Source organism: Lagopus muta, chromosome 4 (assembly GCF_023343835.1).
Source record: "Lagopus muta isolate bLagMut1 chromosome 4, bLagMut1 primary, whole genome shotgun sequence".
NCBI classification, from domain to species: Eukaryota; Metazoa; Chordata; class Aves; order Galliformes; family Phasianidae; genus Lagopus; species Lagopus muta.
Window position 1 is genome coordinate 5,557,570 of NC_064436.1, and position 21,215 is coordinate 5,578,784.

Genomic DNA, 21,215 nt, shown 5'->3' on the forward strand with positions numbered 1-21,215 from the left:
TAAATTCAGGAAATTACTGGAGTCCATGGATGATAACTTTCTGGTTCAAGTACTGGATAGACTGACCAGAGGTGAAGTGCTGCTGGATCTAGTACTCACTAATGCAGAGGAGATCATTGAAGGCAATAAAGATTGGAGGCAGCCTAGGCTACAGCCACTATGTCCTAGTTGAGTTTGTGATCTCAAGAAACATGGGCCTGACAAAGAGTAGGGCCAGGACCCTGAACTTTGGGAGAGTGAACTTCAGGCTGCTGAAGGAATTGCTGGATGAGATCTCCTGGGAAGCTGTCCTTAGAGACAAAGGAGACGAAGAACGCTGGCCACTCTTTACAGATGCCTTTTTGAGAGCACTCTCCCCCTCTGAATAAGAAAGCAGGCAAGGGAAGCAGAAAACTAGTAGGGCTTGGCAAAGATCTGCTGGTCAGGCTGAGGGAAAAAAAGGGGTTGTACTGACTATGGGAACAAGGGCATGCCACCTGGGGAGAACACAGGATGCTTTCCAGACTTGCAGAGAGAGGATTAGGAAAGCCAAGGGGAAGATGGAAGTGAACTTGGCTAGGGATGTTAAAAACAACAAGAAAGAGTTCTATAGGTACATTGGGCAGTAGAAGCAGAGAGCCTTCGGTACCTCCTTCAGTAAATGAGAAAGGAGAACTGGCTACGACAGATACGGAGAAGGTTGAGGTACTAAATGAGTTTTTTGCCTTGGTCTTCACTAGCAGCCAGGATTCTCATATATGTCTCATGTCCCTGAAGCTCACATCCCTGAGCCTCTAGGTTGGAACTGGGGGAGTAAATCCCCCTTGCTGTAAGGGCAGAGCAAATCTGAGACTGCCTCATAAAACTGAACGTGTACAAGTTTATGGGTCTGGATGACATGCATTATCCCAGAGTCCTAAAGCAGCTGGCTGATGTGGGAGGCTGAGCAGCTCTCCATTGTATTTGAAAAGTCACAGCTGTTGGGCGAAGTTCCCCTCCCCCTCCCCCCCCCCCCAAAAAAAAAAAGGTAACATCATTCCCATTTGCAAGAAAGGAGGATCCAGATAACTACAGGCTGGGGAGCCTCACCACGGGTGATCTGAGACAGCCAGCATGGTTTTACCAATTTCCATTTTACCAATGGAAACTTGTGCCTGACCAGTCTGGTGACTGGGAAGGCAACCGATATCATCCACCTGGACTTGTGCAAAGCACTTTACATGGTCCCTCACCACATCCTTATCTCCAAATTGGAGAGATAAGAAATCTGAGGGGTGGACTATTCAGTGGATAAGGAATAGGTTGGAAGGCCATAGACAGAGGGTTGTGGTGAATGGCACTGTGTCCAGATGGAAGCCGGTGATGAGTGGTGTCTCCCAGGGTGTCTTGGGAGCAGTGCTCTTCAACATCTCCATCAATTACATTGACAATGGTCTCAAGTGCACCCTAAGCAATTCTGCCAGTGATACCAAGCTGAGTAGTGCAGCTGACATGTTAGAAGGAAGGGATGCCATCCAGAGGGACCTCAGCAAGCTCAAATGGTGGGCCTGTGTAAACCTAATGAGGTTCAGCATAGCAAAGTGCAAGGTTTTGCACTTGGGTCAGAGTAATCCCAGATACATATACAGACTAGGAGAAGGAACTCTTTGAGAGCAGCCCTGGGGAGATGGACCCGGGGGTCCTGGTGGATGAAAAACTGAATGTGAGCCAGCAGTGTGCTCTTGCATCTCAGAAGGCCAACAGTATCCTGGGCTCCATCAGACAAGGGGTGGCTGGCTTTAAGTATACTCGTAAAACAAAACAAGACCCAAATCCCATTAACTTGTTTAGCTAAGAAAAACTTTAAGCATGTCTGCTACTGCCCTCTTTCAGCCTCTAATCAATAAAAGCTTGCAAAAGTCATAGATGTAAAACAATTAGGCTACAAATCAACTTCTGCTCCCTTTTCGTAACAATCATTTGAAGAGTGAGATGATAACAAACTCATAGTTTCAGAGTTATTCTAGAACAGGAACACATTTGTAAGTATTTTAATCTTCAACCAAACAACAAAAAAATAGTAGCAGAATCTTACCTTGATCAAATGGTTTACCCGGACTCCATGTGCGAAAATAATCATCCTGGAGAGGGAGAAACAACCTACATTTAGTAAGATACAATAAATCAGCATGTACATCCAAAAGTCATTTGATCGTAGAAGACAAGATATATACCAACCTCTACTTCCTAGAAAAGGCAAGCAGTGAAAAACAAATGAGAAAAAGATTACAGTCATCATAATGGGACAAATTACACACATAGAATAAAACAGTGTTTTTCAGAGGTCATTTGCACTCATCAAGTGAAAAGGCTACACAAGCAATATTACTTGTTAACACTGAAAATAGGTATTTCTCAAAGCACTTATATATGTTTCTAGTTCTGCTTATAAATTACTACAGTAGCTTTATTGTACTCTGAGATATTGAATATCTTAATTACATCTTCCATGATTAATTTTTCAAACCTAAAGCATCAACGTCACTATTAATTCAATACAATGACATTCTAAACAATCCTAAATGAATTTGAGAAAGAAATTGTTTTAAAGTTTTCGACTGTAAAATCTGCCATTAAATAATTCTAATTAACTCGATTTCCTACAAATCGTTTTCCTAAACATCAAACATCCTTCTAATTACGTGAGACTGTACTCATTTGAATTTATGAATAAATTTGAGTTCACTAACTATAGTGAATCGCTTAAGTGTTTTATCCAGGAGTTTTATCCAACTGGCTGAAAGATCACCAAGAAACCTCAATTTAGAAAAATTAGAACCACTGAGATAATGTGAGCTCACACAGTTGTCAAAACCACATAATCACAGCCAAAAGAATGATCAAACAGCAAGTACATTCACAAGAACAAAAAGCTCTTTGGTTTTTAGTAGGACAATAATTTTACTTCAAAGAGGGAAAAAAAGTGGTTGCATCCTAAGCTGTCTTTCACTGATTAAGTTTTATTAGTAAAAACTGTTTTTATGGGAACGCCTCCTTTGAAACGCAAAGAGACAAATGAGCAGCATCTGGAAGTACCGAGTAGAATCTAAGATAGGAGTGCATACTTGTGCACTCTTTTACTCAATGCTGCACAGATGAACAATGATAACTGCCTTTTTAATTACTATGTAAATAAATACTGCAAATAAAACGAGTTTAAAACACTGGAAGAGATGAGGAGAAACCACAATTATGACAGTGTTTTCCACTTTTATTCATCCTAGTAGTAAACTACATTGAGGCATCTCCTCCATGAATCAGATCGTATTGGTAAAGCTTCCAATCCTTGCAAAAAGAATTTGTGAATGTCTTTACTGGACTGTTCTATTTTTTTTTTTTCACTTAATTTAAAATACATACATTACATTTAATTGCATTATACAGGAATATCGGGTAGGAACAGAAAATCTTCAATTTTCTGTTACCTTCCTTCTGCATTTTTCCAAAGCATCTAATAATTATTTTCACTTTCTCATTTATTCTCTGGAGCTCACATTTTTCTCAAAATGGCCACACGTAGTCCCTTCTCTGTTGCATCAAACATATTGGGATTTTCTACAAAGAAAAGGTTTTCTTCCTACAATTGTTATGTTACATACAATCTACCCGAATAATGAAGTAATAAAAAGAGAGACTTTTTTTTTTTTGTGTATCTTAAAGAAAGAAGTTAGGATGGAAATGCCATTGAAACAGTAAAATACATCATTTTCATCATCTTTTCTTCATAAACTTTATTTAGACTAAAGAGTGCTATTGTAAGATTTATTCAGAAAGAGCTGGATCTTCCATCCATTTCTGCTAAAGCAGTAACGTTTGCCCAAAATTAACCTATTCAGATATTACTTGCAATTAGAAAGCTGAAAAGTTATAAGTAGAACATAAGACTAAAAGGACAGAGGTTCCACCCATGATTTGGAACACACTCAGATCATTTTACTAGCCTTCATTTTGTATTGGAAAAGACAATAAATCAATTCTTGTTAACCTTCTCCATACCACAGGCAAATTCACAAATCCCAAACATAATCTCAGATATTTCTAGAATCACAGAATCACCCGGGTTGGAAGGGACCCCAAGGATCATGTAGTTCCAACCCCCCTGCCTGGCAGGGCCACCAAACATACACATTCAGATCAGGTTGCCCAGGACCCCGTCCAACCTGGCCTTAAACACGTCCAAGGACGGGGCATCCACAACCTCCCTGGGCAGCCCGTTCCAGGGCCTAACCACTCTCCTTGTAAAGAACTTCCCCCTAACATCCAACCTAAATCTCCCCTCCTTCAACTTGGATCCATTTCCCCTAGTCCTGCTATTGTCAGCCCTTTTGAAGAGTTTACTCCTCTCCTGGGTGTAGGTTCCCTTCAGGTATTGATAGGCTGCAATGAGGTCACCCCGCAGCCTTCTCTTCTCCAGGCTGAACAAGCCCAACTCCCTCAGCCTGTCCTCATAGGGGAGGTGCTCCAGCCCCCTGATCATCTTAGTCGCCCTCCTCTGGACCCTTTCCAAAATCTCTATGTCTTTCTTGTACTGAGGGCTCCACACCTGGACACAGGACTCCAGATGGGGCCTCACAAGAGCCGAGTAGAGAGGGACAATCACCTCCCTGTCCCTGCTGGCCACCCCTCTCCTGATGGAGCCCAGGATCCCATTTGCCTTTCGAGCTGCCAGAGTGCACTGCTGGCTCATGTTCAGTCTCTCGTCCATCAGGACCCCCAGGTCCTTCTCTGCCGAGCTGCTCTCAAGGACCGCTCCTCCCAGCCTGTACAGGTGCCTGGGGTTCTTCCGGCCCAAATGCAAAACCCTGCACTTTGCCGTGTTGAACCTCATCAGGTTCACCCGAGCCCAGCCCTCCAGCCTGTCGAGGTCCCTCTGAATGGCATCCCTTCCTTCCACCGTATCAACCGCGCCACTCGGCTTGGTGTCATCAGCAAACTTGCTGAGGGTGCACTCAATTCCCTCATCGATGTCATTAATAAAGATGTTCAAGAGCACCGGTCCCAAGACAGACCCTTGGGGGACACCACTTGTTACCGGCCTCCACCTGGACATAGAGCCATTGACTACCACCCTCTGTCTGCGGCCTTTCAACCAATTGCTTATCCATCGGGTCGTCCACCCATCAAATCCACTTCCCTCCAATTTGGAGATGAGGATGTGGTGGGGGACCATGTCAACGGCCTTGCTCAGGTCCAGGTAAATGACATCGGTCGCCTTCCCTTCGTCCACCAATGCCGTCACTCCATCATAGAAGGCCACAAGATTAGTTAGGCATGACCTTCCTTTGGTGAAGCCGTGCTGGCTCTCTCGGATCACATGCTCATTCTTTATGTGATCGAGCATGTTGTCCAGGAGGATCTGTTCCATGATCTTCCCAGGCACGGAGGTGAGACTCACCGGCCTGTAGTTCCCCAGGTCTTCCCTGCTCCCCTTCTTGTATATGGGAGTGACGTGACCCTTCCTCCAGTCATCTGGGACCTCACCTGACAGCCACGACTTCTCAAATATGATGGAGAGCGGCTCGGCAACCACGTCAGCCAGCTCCTTCAGGACCCTGGGATGCACGCCATCCGGCCCCATAGACTTGTATTCATTCAGTCTAAGGAGGCACTCTCGGACTTGCTCTGCCCTTACAGTGGGGAGGGATTTACCTCCTTGGTCCCCACGTAGAGGTTTGGGAATGCAGGGCTCAGGGACGTGAAAAAGACTAGAATCCTGGCCACCAGTGAAGACCGAGGTGAAGAACTCATTCAGCACCTCAGCTTTCTCTTCATCTGTTGAAGCCAGTTCTCCTTTTAAATTTACCAAAGTAGGTACGCCTGTTTTGGCCTCTCTCTTCTGGCCAATGTACCTGTAGGAGGTTTTTAGTTTTAGAACCAAGAGACCACCTGACACATTTCTGTTTATAAAAGCATTCTATACCATTCCTGTTATCCCACTTTCCCAACTTTTTCCCCCCCGACTTTTTCCATTACTCCTGCTGCTACAGGATTTTCAGCAACAATAAAATAAAAAATGTGAAGTGTAATGAAGAAAACTTGACAAATCCAATATGTGTATCCAAGCACTTCTTTATTGTACAGGTGAATTAAGCATGTCATTCAAGTGTGTCACTCTGCCCTGTATCAACCGACAGAACTCAAGCCTTCAGAAAAATGGCTTCTACTTGAGAATTTGAGGTCTTTTTTAATACATCGAATTAAATGTCAACACAAATCTATTTCGATATACTACACAAAAATATCACATACCTCCACTGATTTTCCTGAAGACTTAAAATTTTCACATCACCCATTACTTGAAGTCCACTACTTTGTCTACTACAGTAAAACAAAACCTTCACACACCTCTATAAACAGGGAGAATAGTCAATTGACTCTCATTCTTGAGTAAGGCACTAGGTTCAACAACTTTCACAGTTTGATGCTTTTACAAATATTCCTAGTGCTACTTAACCCACTAAAAAAGTGGTTTCCTGTTACATTCCGACCTTTCCTGACCTTCTGTAAATAAAACGTAGACCATAGAAATGTTCAATATTCTTTTTAGGATATCATCAAAGGAATAATATGAATTTACAAAGCCTCATTTTTCATTATTGTAAGGTAAGATTAGTATTAAAAACTGAATGAACAAATACACAGTTAGCAGTGAAATACAAATAGCATTACAGTATCTAGCCAATCCTTGAGCCTTGAATAAATGCAAAAAGAAACCTCTCTGGAAAGAATCGAACTTCTTATGTTCTTCAGGGACTTTCTTAGGTTTGTCCTGGGCACATTCAAGGCCCTGAAGGTACTGAAGCAATATGCAACGAAGTCACAAATTTGTCACAATATCCATAATGCTTTTCCAATGTTACCTACGTAATTATAGCTAGGTATTTTAAATAGAAAATTCATCCTTAGTGCTCTTCTTAAAACTATATGAAATTAATTCAAGTCTCTATCTAAAGCATACACACTGCACTAATATTAGCTATGTATCATGGGGCTAATAGCCATGTCTAAAAATTATGCACTTTTAAGCATTATGCTAAGTCAGGGTGATAATGACAGAGCTACAACGTTTAAAGAAAAATATATGTATTGCTTGGATTTATCCTAGGTTTTCATACAAACTGGGAGAAAAAACCCTTGAGAGCAGACCTGAGAAGGACTGGGGGTCCTGGTGGGTGAGAAGCTAGACATGAGCCAGCAGTGCATGCTTGCAGCCCGAAAGCCAACTGTGTTCTGGGCTGCATTAAAAAAGGGGTGGCCAGCAAGGAGAGGGAGGGAGATACACATTAGATATTAGGAGGAATTTTTTCCACACAGAGGGTGGAGAGGAAATGGAACAGGTTGCCAAGGAGGCTGTGGATGCCCCATCCCTGGAGGCATTCCAGGCCAGGCTGGATGTGGCTCTGGGCAGCCTGGTCTGCTGGTTGGTGACCTACACACAGCAGGGGGTTGGAACTAAATGAGCATTGTGCTCCTTTTCAACCCAGTCCATTCTATTATTCTTTGACTTAACAAAACAACAGTTTTTAAGATTTTTACAGGGTGGCATAGAAAGCTGACTATTGCCAGATTTGACATTTTTTCTGTAGCTTATGTAGCCCATGAGAAATACAGTTAGTTTACCTAAAAGAAGCAGCTTAGTGCACAAAACACCTCAGACACAGATAATAGCAATGCAATTCATATCCAGTATTTATACCTTGGAATCAGGTAATCCTAAGGATGAGCCCCATGTATGAAACAATCAGCATGAGAGAACTATTTCCAAAACAACGATCAACCACGACTCTGCTCCTTTGGAACAAACTCTGAATGCCATTAGGTGACACTGAGTCTTGTTATACATTCCCTTCCTATTTTTCTGGCATCTAGCCTCTAGTAGAGCACAGGAATGACAAGTGAAAGGATGTTAGTTAGTCGTTCAGTGCCAGCCTCCAGAGAGGCTGCTGTCAGCTTCCTTTGCTGCTCATGGCTTGAGGGCCATGCCACCCGCAAGGCCTGCATTCACGGGGCTGGCACAACACAATTAGAATCAGAAACTGCTTCTAGCAACTCTGGCACCAACCTCCCTGTGCTCAATGTGCATCCCGCTCCCTTTTCTTTGCCTCACACTTCTCGTACTGTTGATGAGGCTGGGCTAAGAGCCACCACTTTTCAGCCCCCTCTGTTTCACAGATCTCATTCACAAAGATTTCTGTGGAGGCTGTCTATTTGCTACTATCAGCGTTAATAACAGCAGGTTTCAACAGCACAGCTTTGCAATCATTTGCCAGGAAATACCAAATGCTCACTAAAGCTTGTATTCACCAATACTGAGAGAATATTGGACAACTTTTTGAAGAGGAGTGAATTAATACTAAAGCTGAATCTGCTAGATTCCTATAAAAATTAGAAAGCATTGTTTCTTTAAAAGTGCATACCCTAGAGATTACTATGCATAAAAATTAAATAAACAAGAATTGCCTTTTCCTTATAAACAAATTTTGGTCGCACTCGTCCTGCTATGCTGTCAAGATTCAATATGTGAGGAGGACGTTAATTGTACTACATGAATGAAGTCCAGAGTTGAGACAATAGATGAAAACAGATGACACAGATGCCTATTCATTAACGTACAAACCATTGGTAACAAGAGCAAAAACTTATTTCCTGAGTTCTGTATGCAGTGGCATAGTCTGGAGAAGAGAAGGGCAAATGATAGTGGTATTAAAATAAAGAACAGACTACACAGAGAGCTCATATCACTTCTTTTAGGGTGAAGACAATGGACCCACTGTTCTGCAAGAAATGGCCAAGATTACGGTGAGGCTATCACCTATGGTGAACTACATCAGGGTGTTCTTAAGAAAACAAAATCTAGCTTATTAAAAAATAAAACTTAAGAAGGTAGATCCAGGGAGCCACAAGCCACAATCTCATCTCAGTCCCTGTAAAGATCAATGAAAAAAATTTGCTTGGAATGCATTTCCAGGCACTTGACTTCCAAGACGAAATACTCAGTATAGACCTGCCTACCTACCTACCCATATATATATACACACACACACACACACACAGAGATATATATATATATATATATATACACACACACACACACACACACACACACACACACACATATATATTGCTGTTGTTTTTATACTTCAAGGTTATTCACAGTATATGCAAACTGTTCTCTGATTCAAAACAGGGACTCTCAGGAGTTACGATTTTAACTCATCAATAAAACCATCAAGTTCAAAGCCTTTCTGTGCCCTCTTGCCTCTACGGGTCCTTTTCCAATTATGCTATGTGAAGACACCTCAATGATACAAAAGCTTAAAAATACCATCAATCAGCACGTCTCATGAATATATGATGCTAATTTACATACAAACAAGTGTAGAAAAAAGCAGTCACAACTGACTATGAAAAACGGTATGAACATTAAACACACCTTGTTTTTCAACAGTCATTACATGGCTTTGTTTGTATGCAATCAAACTAATAATACAGAAATGATGTATTCTCTGATGGAAGCTATTAGCATGCTTCACCGATTCTACTGGCAATACGTTTATAAGATGTATAAGAACAGAATTTTATGTTTGATAAAACATTAAGAAGGTATTTTTTAATAAACAGAAAAGAAAAAAAAAAGCAATGTCTGCAAGTGCACTGGGAATTTTAGGGAGATAAACTCATTTCACAAGATTATCAGATACATAACAATAAATTTTGATCACTGACAGTGCAACACGATTTTGATGGTTGAAATACCATTGTAATCCTTAAATTATCTAATTCCACTTATTGGAAAATGTTACCATAGGTATTCTAAGGGTAATTCTAAGGTAATCTAAATAAGATTCTGATATATCTTATTTTAAAAGACAAATACTTTCTCCAAGCCTTTAGGAAAATCATTTTGTCTTCCAATATGTAGCTGTAAAAAATTACCCAATCTCTCTAATAGAAAACGAGGTATCTGAGCACCTCTTTATCATTTTTGACTTTTGACACTATATTCAGTCAGGTCCCAAAGTTTCTACTGTGGGTAAAAAAGAAAGAACAAGTTTGCATTTACTGAAAGTTAGTATTGCTTTGTATTTCTTTACAAAATTCACCTGTCAAAGGCTACCGCCTTCCCCCATCCTGTGTGGGACCTGTGAAATGTGAGGTAAAAGCACACAGCCCTGTCTGCAGGCCACTGCGTATCCTGAGATGCTAGGGCTGAGGTCACATCCCTACGTACAAAGTAAGTACATTCCAGTTCTGCATCCCCGAAGTTGAGCTACAGATGCCAAAGGAAACTGAACAATAGTATTAGCTTCTCGATGTACGTACATACTTAAGAGTTGCTGGTAGACAGAATCTAACTGTTACACGAAATAAGGTTCCAACTTTAAGGACAAACTAAGGAATATCATTATCTTCTCTATTTTTTTCTTCACTCTTTAACAGAGCTTGGAATTCACAATACAAAGAAGTTTTTGTTCATTAATGTATTTGTTCCTCTCTTTCTGGAACCACCTCCCTCATTAATTTTTGTGCATTAGCTTGTTACTGAAGAAACAAATTTATTTTTAAATTAAGTAAGAGAAACTGCTCCTGACAGGTGTAGCTGTATATGTAAAACAAGGAATTCAAGAGGATCAGATAATAGAGCCCTAGAATACATGCACCATTAGCACCTTTGAGCTAATATTCCCACCAACAGTCCCACGATCAATAAACTCTGAATACCACAGTTTCAGTGTAGTCATTAAGTAGAGAAAAGCAAGAAAAATTTCAATGTGAAGAAACAATCCTCAAAGAAGCCATCGTATCCTCACCATTACATTTTTTCTTCTTATTTACACAGCATCTACATAAGGAATCAGTAAGACAGATAAGCCATGCTACCCAAATGGCTGAGAACTTCTAAAGAGAACAGATCTGATCCCACAGCACGAATCTAGTTCTGAGTAACATACATGCACTGCTTTACAGATGAGCAGAATATAAACATTTTTTCACTGTCTGCAAATGCTGCTTTTCTCAGACAGAGATGCAAACTTAATAGTTGCCAATGAAAATGCAAGAGGAACCCACTTTAGCAAGTTTAACTTGGGATGTCATTGCTATCTTTGCCCACTACAGGAAGTATTTATTTATGTATAATGCAAATATTTTACACCTAATGCAGCAGTTTGTAGCTCATTTGTTACAAAGCCTATTACTGAGCTCTGGGGAAATTACAAATCAAGGAATAAAGCATACAAAATACTTTACACACGTGAATGAATAACCTGGTAGCCGTGTTTTGCCTTTGGTCAGTCTTGCATAAAAATAGAGGCAGATATTCAAATTTTCCTAATTCCTAGCCACAGCACAAACATGATAACAAGGCATCATACTGGAAATACTATTCATTCATGTGAAATCACAAGATAGTTTAAATACGGAATAATACTAATATATGGAATCGTTCAAAATTTCACCCTAAGATTGAGGGAAGATACTTGCTGACATTCTAAACTACTAGCACACATGGCATTTCTCAACGCCACGTTGAGTTACTTAGCTACAACATCCGTAGCTGGAAAAACATCCTGCCATCCCAGGACATGCTGGGAAGGGCTTAAACTAATGGTATATTTTCTGTGAATCCCTTCTACAGCCATTTCACAACTTCCTAAAATCTTCTGCTCCACCAATCTGGCACAAACCCAGATTAACAGACACTGCATGACATAACAGGATGCTAAGTGTACTCTTTCTTCTTCAACTCAGAATTGTTGATATGTACACATGTCTACATGCATAACATTGAGAGAGAATTGTAAGTTAAACATAAGGATTCAATTATTTAACAGTGGAACATATGTACATTGCTGAAACCACAACTAACAAAACACAGCTTTGTTGGTACTTGCTTATTCAAAACATGCTATTTAACATTTTCTCACTCTTATTTTATCCACAGATCAGTATTAATAAAATATTTACCTCTAATATTTTGCTGGTTTTAGAAATAATCTCTACCTATATCTGCATGAACACTAAGCGCATAAAATTTTGCTTGTGCATTTTAGAAATGATTTCTTAATTTCCATACAAAGACAACAGGATACTAATTTGGCAACAGGGCAAGAACAACTGTAAGATTACCTCCACTCTGCAGCTTTAACCAAAAACTTGAGTTTGTAATTCATATTTAGATTGAGTAAGAACGCTGAACTGGAGCATTTTTAAATTGAATTGCTTTAGCTACGATGTCAAGCATGCTGCTACTCCAAACCTTTAAAAAATACTACTAAAATTTAAAAGCTTCCTCAAAACTGTTTTGGCATTATCTGTTCAAGGGAAGATCATATATTCCTCAATAGAACCTAATCTTTGATACCTTGTAGGTTTACTTATGGATTGGATTATCTGAAATAAAACATCCCCAATGACAAGAACCTGTGTTATTTCATCTTACTCTGGGAATTAAACAAGATGCATCATTATCCAATAGAACTAAGAAATATCAGTCAAACAGATTGAACACACTGATACAATAAATAACCATTTGCAGAATGAAAGAGACCATTTGCCCTGTTTTAATTGATTAACAGATCCCACAATGCAAGAAAATCCAAAGAGCCGGACAGTTTTGTTAGATCTGAATGACTCCAACTGCTAGTCAGCTGAAACTTGTCAGAGACTCACAGTGTTGATAACTACAGTCCAGAGAAACAGGTTCAAAGAAGAGTATTTAAAAGATGGACTAAAATGGTTTAGCATTTAGAAATTTAAATTTATTTTTCTCCTGCAGCACTCAAATCAAGACAGTATGTCATTACATTAGGCATTACTCAAACATCACATCACTCTGCCTAATCAAAACATTTAGACTTGAGAGAGCGTAGAATGTGCAAGTATAATGCAAAGCACAAGGAACTGTGAAAACATGGCTTGCATTGAAACAAAATAAACAGATAAATGCCTCTGTTGTACATGTCTGAAAGTATTGCTCTGAAGACTTCTGGAGTTTTGGGCTGCCTAAGCTTGTATGAGGAACACCACAAGTCAAAAGAAAATACACAGTAGTTGAACCAAGAAATTCCCCCAGACAGAACTGCTTACACGAAGTACATTCATTTCAGTAGCATGAGACTAAATTTTGTATAGTTGATGAGTAACTGTTTTCTTCTGGGCTGAAAAGTGATTTTTTTCTCGCAGTAGCAGAATGGCATTACCAGAAAGAGGCCAGAACAGGGAGAAATACATCCCTTGTAGTGAGTCATAAAATAACATTTAATGTGGTGAGCAACAACCATGCTCATTAAGGAACAGCCACTGTTCCCAGGTGATACAGAAAATGAAGAACACCCTAAACAGGTTCAAGAATGGGCTAAAGGCTGTATATGTATCAATAACCGCAGTCAGCATTAAGATCTCCCTTATTAAGTCCACTGGCTCAAACCCTGAGATCTTTTGAGCTCTTGATGAGAAAGATGGGCTGCCTCCAAGGTACACAGTGCTGTAATGTAGTTAGGAACTGACCTTGACGGCTGGAATACAAGCATAAAGCTCCTGGATTAATATTTGTTTGGTTTCCTGCAAAGTAGTAAACACCATCAGGCAGCAAAAGAAGGGGAAAAAAAAACAACAACAACAAACCACCCTACTATTTTGCTTCCTTCTCTCTGCAAATAAACCCCTACGCTCCTCGGAAAACCAACTCTATAGACTGCTTTTCCAATATCTGAAGCTGTCAGAGCTCTGAGTAGAAACTAGAGTCAACTTTACATCTTCTACGTTCTGGTTCAGATGTACCACAGAAGACTCGGAGAGTGTGTGTTCCACCCCAAAGAAAACTGATCATCACTATTTAGATGAATCTGAAAACATTAAGTAATCTTACTGCTTATGACAAAGTAAAAATGCATCATATAAGCAACTTAATAGCGAGACTGCTATCACTTTTGAGTCCAAGAAAAATGAAACAATTAACAAGTCCCCTTTTTTTATTTGTTCCCATTTTTAAATTTGCTGAAAAATTAGCAAATTTAGATATTATCATGAGATCTGCATGAGCTGTATCTTATTCAGTACAATCTGAATGATGTAAGATGTGGCTTAAGAAAACTGAATTTGAGCAGCATGCATTCTACAGCAGTATTCTAACCTTGCACGTCACCACTGGAATTGGGTTCCATCATTTGGGTAGCTAAGTTTGGAGATCACTGGCTTCATGGAAAAGAAGTAGTTACCCTGCAGCTGGAAAAGGAATTTCATACCTGCCTTTGTCTGTATGTTTGTTTAAAGAAAATTTAGCCAGAGATCATTTCTTAGGAAAACATCTGCAAGCTTAACTATGTCCCCTGTGCCAAACAAGAAATGTAGGCTTTAGTTTTAATCACCACAGGAAATGCACTTCACAGCCACAGCATTAAAAACGTGCCACTCTTTCAACAAGTACCAGAGAGATTTGGATTTTTTCATTCAACTTATATTTAAAGGGAAAATGAAATACAGAATTCACAATACCACTAATTACTTGCCCTACAATAAACTTTGCCTAATCAGTTTTCTTCCCAATAAAAGTTCTGTATTAGCTAATAAACTACTATAGAAAAAAATATCATAATACTATCTCAAAAATCTCTTTGGCTTTTCAGTTTCTCAGACGCTAGTTGTAGCATGACTTTCATTTAATTGCTTTTACTCATCCGTTAAGGAACACTTGTCTTCTGACTTTCCTTCATCCTACTTGCAGGTATTAAATAAATAGCATTGACAACACTGTACGGCCTAATTACTTTTTGCATTGACAGTAACTATTCAAAATGAAATTAAATATAATTCATATAGTTTCAGACAGAATGAATTGTGATGATACCACTTCTATAAACAAGACAAGAAGTTTAAACTGAACCCACGCGAAACAACCAGAGATCAAAGGATCAAAGACAGATGATATCCCAAGGGAAAGAAAATTAATTTTTAAGAAAATCCAGATGTTTTCTTCTCTAATATACCATTATAGCACCAAGCAAAATTAAGGTGCTCGGGCTATCCTAAACACTTGCGGATTTCTTTTTTATGTAGACATAACAGACAACACTGAAAATAAAACCTCACATTAAGTAAATATATATATATATTTTTAACTTCATTAATTAGGAAATAACTAAAAAAAGCTAAGAAAACCTGGATGTCACAGTGAAACATAAAGGAATGGAAACACCCTTCACCTAACACACATAAGCAGGAACTATAAAACAGCTGAGATACAGTGGCTTTACTTGATCTTTCAAATGATAGGAGTAGATTTACTAATATCAGAAAAAGCTCAAATCCAGCTTCCTCTTTTCTCTATTAATACTTCCAGGCACAGCTTACAATCTTCATTACGCCATGTATGCAGATTCCCCTTATGTCCTTTCATTTCCATAGCAGCTAATCTAGCCCATATTTTAGCTGCATTTTGGAATAGCCCTAAAGCAGCTTCTGTATGTCAGCCAGGTATCGGTTTTGGCCCCTTCATTCCTCTGTTTATTTATACACATCCTATTTTCTTCTCTCTATTTGCTCAGATGTTTCTTTTTCTTATGCGTAATACAGCTCCTACCCTTAACTTCATTCTTCATCTCTCTATTGAGTAGAGGTGACTGGGCAAAAACACACTTTGGTATCATGTACTTTTTACTAATCTCTTTCATCATCGCATATTGATTGTCAATGCTGCTGCACATGAATAGCCTTCTTCAGGGAAAGTAACGAAGAATTTTCTCCAAAAAGGCTGTGTCTTCCAATGTTTCTTAAGAAAACAAGAGCAAACGGTCATTTCTGATAACAGCAAAGACTGTGGCCTCAGTCTCATTGCTGGGAAAAGCAGCTATTCAGAAGAAGAGCAACCCAGCATGCAGCTCTCACTAAGAGAATATAATCTGTCAACCCCTTTAAGTACAAACTTTCACCGATGAAGCCTGAAGAAAAAGAGAACTGAATGTGTTCAACGGCAGCTCAGCAGAGGAATTTCAAGCACAAAACCAAGTTTGAAATATGTGTACCTCATCAATTCGTAATACACAAGCATGTCACCAAGTGCTGAATTTCTTGAAGAAATTGCTCTTACATGCAATTTAACTCAAACAAATTGGCCACTTTCTTCTAGATCATTAGTGACTGCATTGTTCTGAAAGAGTATATGACATCTGCACATGCAGTCTGATATTAAGCTCCTGCTTTGTAAGGGAAACGCCAATCAACTTTAACTGCTTGTACTGTCAGACGCTTCACAATGCATCCCTTGTAAAACAGGAAGAGGGAGCAAGAAAGAGCCTACTTCTAAATGGCTCCCTGAAAGTTGTAATGGATTCTCTCCCATTTCAGACATTCTGAATGTGCAAAAGGACAAAGTTCTGCAGTGAGAAATCTCAGCAGACCAGGTGCGAGCAAAGAAAATCCCCTTCCTTTTGTTAGCATAATACTGCTAAGGAAAAGATATTACAAATTTGAGACTGACATCCAGTCTTCTGAAAGATAAGAAGTCTATTAACACTGCTTCAGCAGCATCTTAACACTAAATGGACACTACCACATTCTCTGAATTTACTGTACTAATCACCTAGTCTCTGAGTTATTATTCATTTAATGTATTTTCCTTGACATTTTTATTTTTTTTATTTGAAAAGCACATTTTGCTTATTTCATTTTTATGACATACTACCCCATTAATCTTATGGTTTTTCTTTTCTTCATACTCCCTGCTTTCTTGGTATTTATTTTCCTTAAAAGCTAATACCTTTTGATGGTTGTCTAAAACTACATGCTTACGAATCTGTTAAGCACAATACCACCATTAGCAAATTTTATTCCAATAAAATGCGGCAGTTTCTACTTCCAGCTTTAAACACCAATTTTGGCTGTTACTCCAAGTAATCAGTACTGCCCAAATTATTTTGTATCCTTTATTGCAGATCCTTTGCCAAAAATCTGATTTCCTTAAAGTATGAACACTTAGAATTAAATCACATGGGCCCTTACAGGAGCAGAAGACTAGACACACATCTCATAAAGGACGCTAATTCAGGTGGAGCTGAAAATGAGAAACATGCAACCCTATCTCTTACAAATAAAGAGGTGTACAGCAGAGGTAGGAAAATGAGGGCCAGACAGCGGGGGATCCAGCAAGTCCTATGGTCTAATCAATAAGAAAAACTGCTTACTATTACTGTATCGAAATCATTATCAAGTAAAACCGAAAAAAAAATTAACAAATACAAGTGTGAAGTCTTGCACCTGGTCAAGGCAGCCCCCCATTACCAACACAAATTGGGCAATGAAAGGACTGAGGTCAGCCCCGCCGAAAAAGACTTGGGGGTATTGGCGGATGGAAAGCAGGACAAGAGCCAGCAATGTGCCCTCAAGCCCAGAAAGCCAACTGTATCCTGGGGTGCATCAAAAGCAGCATGGCCAGCAGGGTGAGGGAGCTGATCCTGCTCCTTTACTCTGCGCTGGTGAAGCCTCACCTGGAGTATTGCATCCAGATGTGGAGTCCTCAGCACAGGAGGGACGCAGACCTGTTGGAGTGTGTCCACAGAAGGGCCACAAAAAATGATCCATGGAATGGAACACCTCTCTGAGGTGAGGACAGACTGAGAGAGCTAGGGCTGTTCAACATGGAGAAAAAAACGCTGAGAGGTGACCTCAGAGTGGCTCATCAGTATACAAAGCGGAGCTACAGGAAAGAAGGGGACAGACTCTTTAGCAGGGTCTGTGGGGACAGAATAAGGGGGAAATGCTTCAAGCTCAGGGAGGGTAGATTTATGTTGGATATAAGGAAACAATTTTTTACAGCAAGGATGCTGAGGCACTGGAACAGGTTGCCCAGTGATGTGCTTGATGCCCCGTCCCTAGAGACTTTCAAGGTGAGGCAGGATAAAGCCCTGGGCAGCCTGACGTAGCTGCGCTGTCCCTCCTCACTGCTAGGCAAGTTGGGCTGCATGGCCTTCAGAAGTCACAGAATCACACAACTCTAGGGACTGGTAGGGACCTTCAGAGATCACTGAATCCAACCCCTCTGCAAAGCAGGCTCCCTACAGCAAGCTGCATAGGGAAGGCGTCCAGGCAGTTCTTGAATATCTCCAGAGAAACAGAATCCACAACCTCCCTCGGGCAGCCTGCTCCAGTGCTCCATCACTCCTTACTGTGAAGAAATTCTTTCATGTTCTGGTGCGGAACTTCCTATTCTCCAGTTTATGGCCACTTCCCCTTGTCCTGTCCCCACAGACCACTGGAAAGAGGTTGGCCATGTGTCTTTGAGTCCCACACTTCAGATATTTACAGAAAGGATTCTATGAATATGAAATTTCTGGTGATACCTTAGAACTCTTTCTAGAAACACCAGACAATATAAATGGATATCTAATAGTTAAAGAAATTATGTTGTCCTACTTTCACAACCTTATTGCACCCTAACATTTCCTTTCCAATCCACAAAAGCATTCTGTTATCTCAGTTCCTCAGGTCCTACGGCAGGTTATTATTGCCTTTAATCTCAAACTGAGGAGATTTGGTCCTTGCCAGGATGACTGACAAAGGATAATGCCAGTTGCTGCAGGAAACTGCTGATGCCTCAGTACGTGACACACAAAGTCAGTGTTGAACTCGTGCAGAAATGCTGTATTAGAAAGAACCGTGCTGCTAGAAGCTTTTTTCTTCTATGGGACTTAATACCAAAGACTTGACTGTTTGACTGAATTCTTGGTAGCTATAATTACAACTGAAATAACTCTTTCCATATAAAAATAGAACATTAGCTTTTTTGATGTTCAATTGGAAAATTACATTCAGTATTCTTGAGATTCTGCAATGTTTCAAGTACAGTGAGTACCTTCAATCTGCCTTGAAATAGAATTATATTAGTGAGCACTAAAATCTGTCTGAGAACGGGATCAATTTCATTTGTACAACTTACAGTGCAATGTATTTTGGTATCTTTCCGAATAGAAGGCAACTTGTCAACTTCGACCTTTTCTTAGTCATTCTTTCACTCTGTTAGCTTCTGAATTAAGCACTGTTATAAGTGCTCTATGCTGACCTGCTCTTCCTCTCCAAGCAGTTTTGTCTTTTCTGTTCTAAAATTTTCTTTACTGAAGCTTATTTTAAAGTCTAAGCTAAGGTAAAGGGAAAAAAAAACCAAATTAAACACACTTTTTTTAGGACCTATAAACCAAATGCCTACATTTATCTCACATCTATTACTTTAAGTACCATTAAAGCATTATGCTAAATACAATAAAAGGTTTGCCAAAGATTATCCTGACCTTCAGACTAGACTTCACCATTAGTTTCTTTACTCATATTACAAATAAAGTTTATATTAATGACTGCACACAATATATGCAGGAAAAGAGACTTTGAAAGTGCAACTAAATATACCAAGTTGCTTTTCACACATTCAGCATAAGTTTAGTTACATTTTTCATATTGTTCTGAATTTTAACACAAAAACTGACTCATCTATTACTGCAAGAAATAAGACAGTTACTGTTTACCACAGACCATCTGTACCTAGAGCTTAATTCTTCAGGAAACACTGAGGAGAAAATTTATTAAAAGAAGTTCAGAATTAGGTTGTACTTCTGTCACTGGAAACACAGTTTCTCAGCTTTTCTTTCTATAATGCTTTCACTACTGAAATGAAGCATTTTTCTAAACAACTGTTATTTAAAATGGCACTTCAAAGGCAATAAGATATCATACATTTGATTGCCAGTACGAATCTAAAATCCCTGCCCAAGGAAAACTCAGAGCTGAGAAGACTGCTCAAGCAAAAACCAGCTACAGCCTCACAGTTACTAACAGAGATACTAATGCTTTCAGTGAATAAAAAATACTATGGATAACTCGTTCTATTTGTTTAACTCTACTTTGATTCTACAAGAACTACAGTAAATACAAGGTAAAAGAATCAGGCTTTTTCAGTCAGTCCTCTTTGCAGGACCTTTTTTGGAAATGTTGACATAGTATTTGATTTTAATTTATCTTACAAACAGCATAGTTTTCATAGCTATCAATTATAAAGAACATAACAGAACAGGACTTCAGTAGCAAAAACTAATATCCTTGATGAAAATGATGGCTCAATGCAGCAGAAGCAATGCTGGTGGCATTTCTTAGTCAAATCTGATCTACTACAAAACTAACCTCCAGAAATAATGTGCAGTATTTCCTTCTCTGTCACTTCAGAAATAAACTACTTGCTTAACAGAATTACGAATCAAATCCTCATGCTTTTATCATGAGTCTACCTAGCAGCACTACACTGTGATGTCATCTTAGTTATGGAGACAAACGAGCAAAAAATGCACACTTAAAATTCTACTGGCCTGATTCAGAATGCTTTTCTGCAGTTTTACCAGAGAAGGATCAGAATAGTAAGAGTAATATTTCAGAAAGTAAATAGTAAGAAACACCAACAAAATTATGTCACCCAACGGGCACCAAACTTTCCAATTCATTTCCAATATGATGGAATAGTGTCAGCTCTCCTATATACCAACAAATCGAAACAAATCAAGAGTCCAGATATATTAAAGACTCATTATTTCTTTGCAAAATCCTCTAAGGGCATTAAAGAAAGAAAGGAGGAATTTTGGTGACATATAGCACAAACTTATTCAAAGCAAAAGAAATAAAGCTACTTGAAAATACCTGTATATAATAACATTTCTTCTAGAAAGCAAGAAATAGGAGAAGCTGAGAAAACTTTGGAGAAAAGGAAGCTAAAGGAGGTTGCAGTGATGAGTGTCAGCCTCTTTTCTCTGGTGACAAGTGACAGCACACAAGGAAATGGCCTGAAGTCGCAACAGGAGAGGTTTAGTTTAGATGTCAAGAGGAATTTCTTCACAGAAAGAGATATTAAGTCATTGAAAGAGGCTGCACATGAAAGAGGTGAAGACCCCATCCATGGAGTTACTTAAGAGATGTGGATGTGGCATTTATAGACACGCTGCAGTAGTGGACATGGTAGTGGCAATGATGTTTGGACTCGACGACCTTATGGGTCTTTTCCAACCTAATTAATTTTCTGATACGCATCTTAATTTATATAGTAATTTTTTAATATACGCCACCAACTGTGGAATTTTTACAGCCACAAGAAAGGTTACATTTTATTTCTTATCACTTTATAAAAACTTGCTTTATAAAAACTCATAACACTCCATGCTCTGAGATCC

At 39.3% G+C, this 21,215-nt stretch overlaps 1 protein-coding gene across 4 annotated transcripts in view; it reads right to left on the reverse strand.

Annotated features, from left to right (window-relative positions):
• SPOCK3 (SPARC (osteonectin), cwcv and kazal like domains proteoglycan 3) overlaps window positions 1-21,215 on the reverse strand; it is a 162,413-nt gene that overhangs the window by 101,054 nt on the left and 40,144 nt on the right. For 3 of the 4 annotated variants that reach the window (XM_048941099.1, XM_048941100.1, XM_048941102.1), the window contains one exon: window positions 2,054-2,099. The exons of the other annotated variant lie outside the window; for it this stretch is intronic. In XM_048941099.1, the coding sequence (XP_048797056.1) occupies window positions 2,054-2,099 (46 nt within the window). The remainder of the gene's footprint in view (window positions 1-2,053; window positions 2,100-21,215) is intronic. 4 annotated transcript variants of the gene reach the window in all.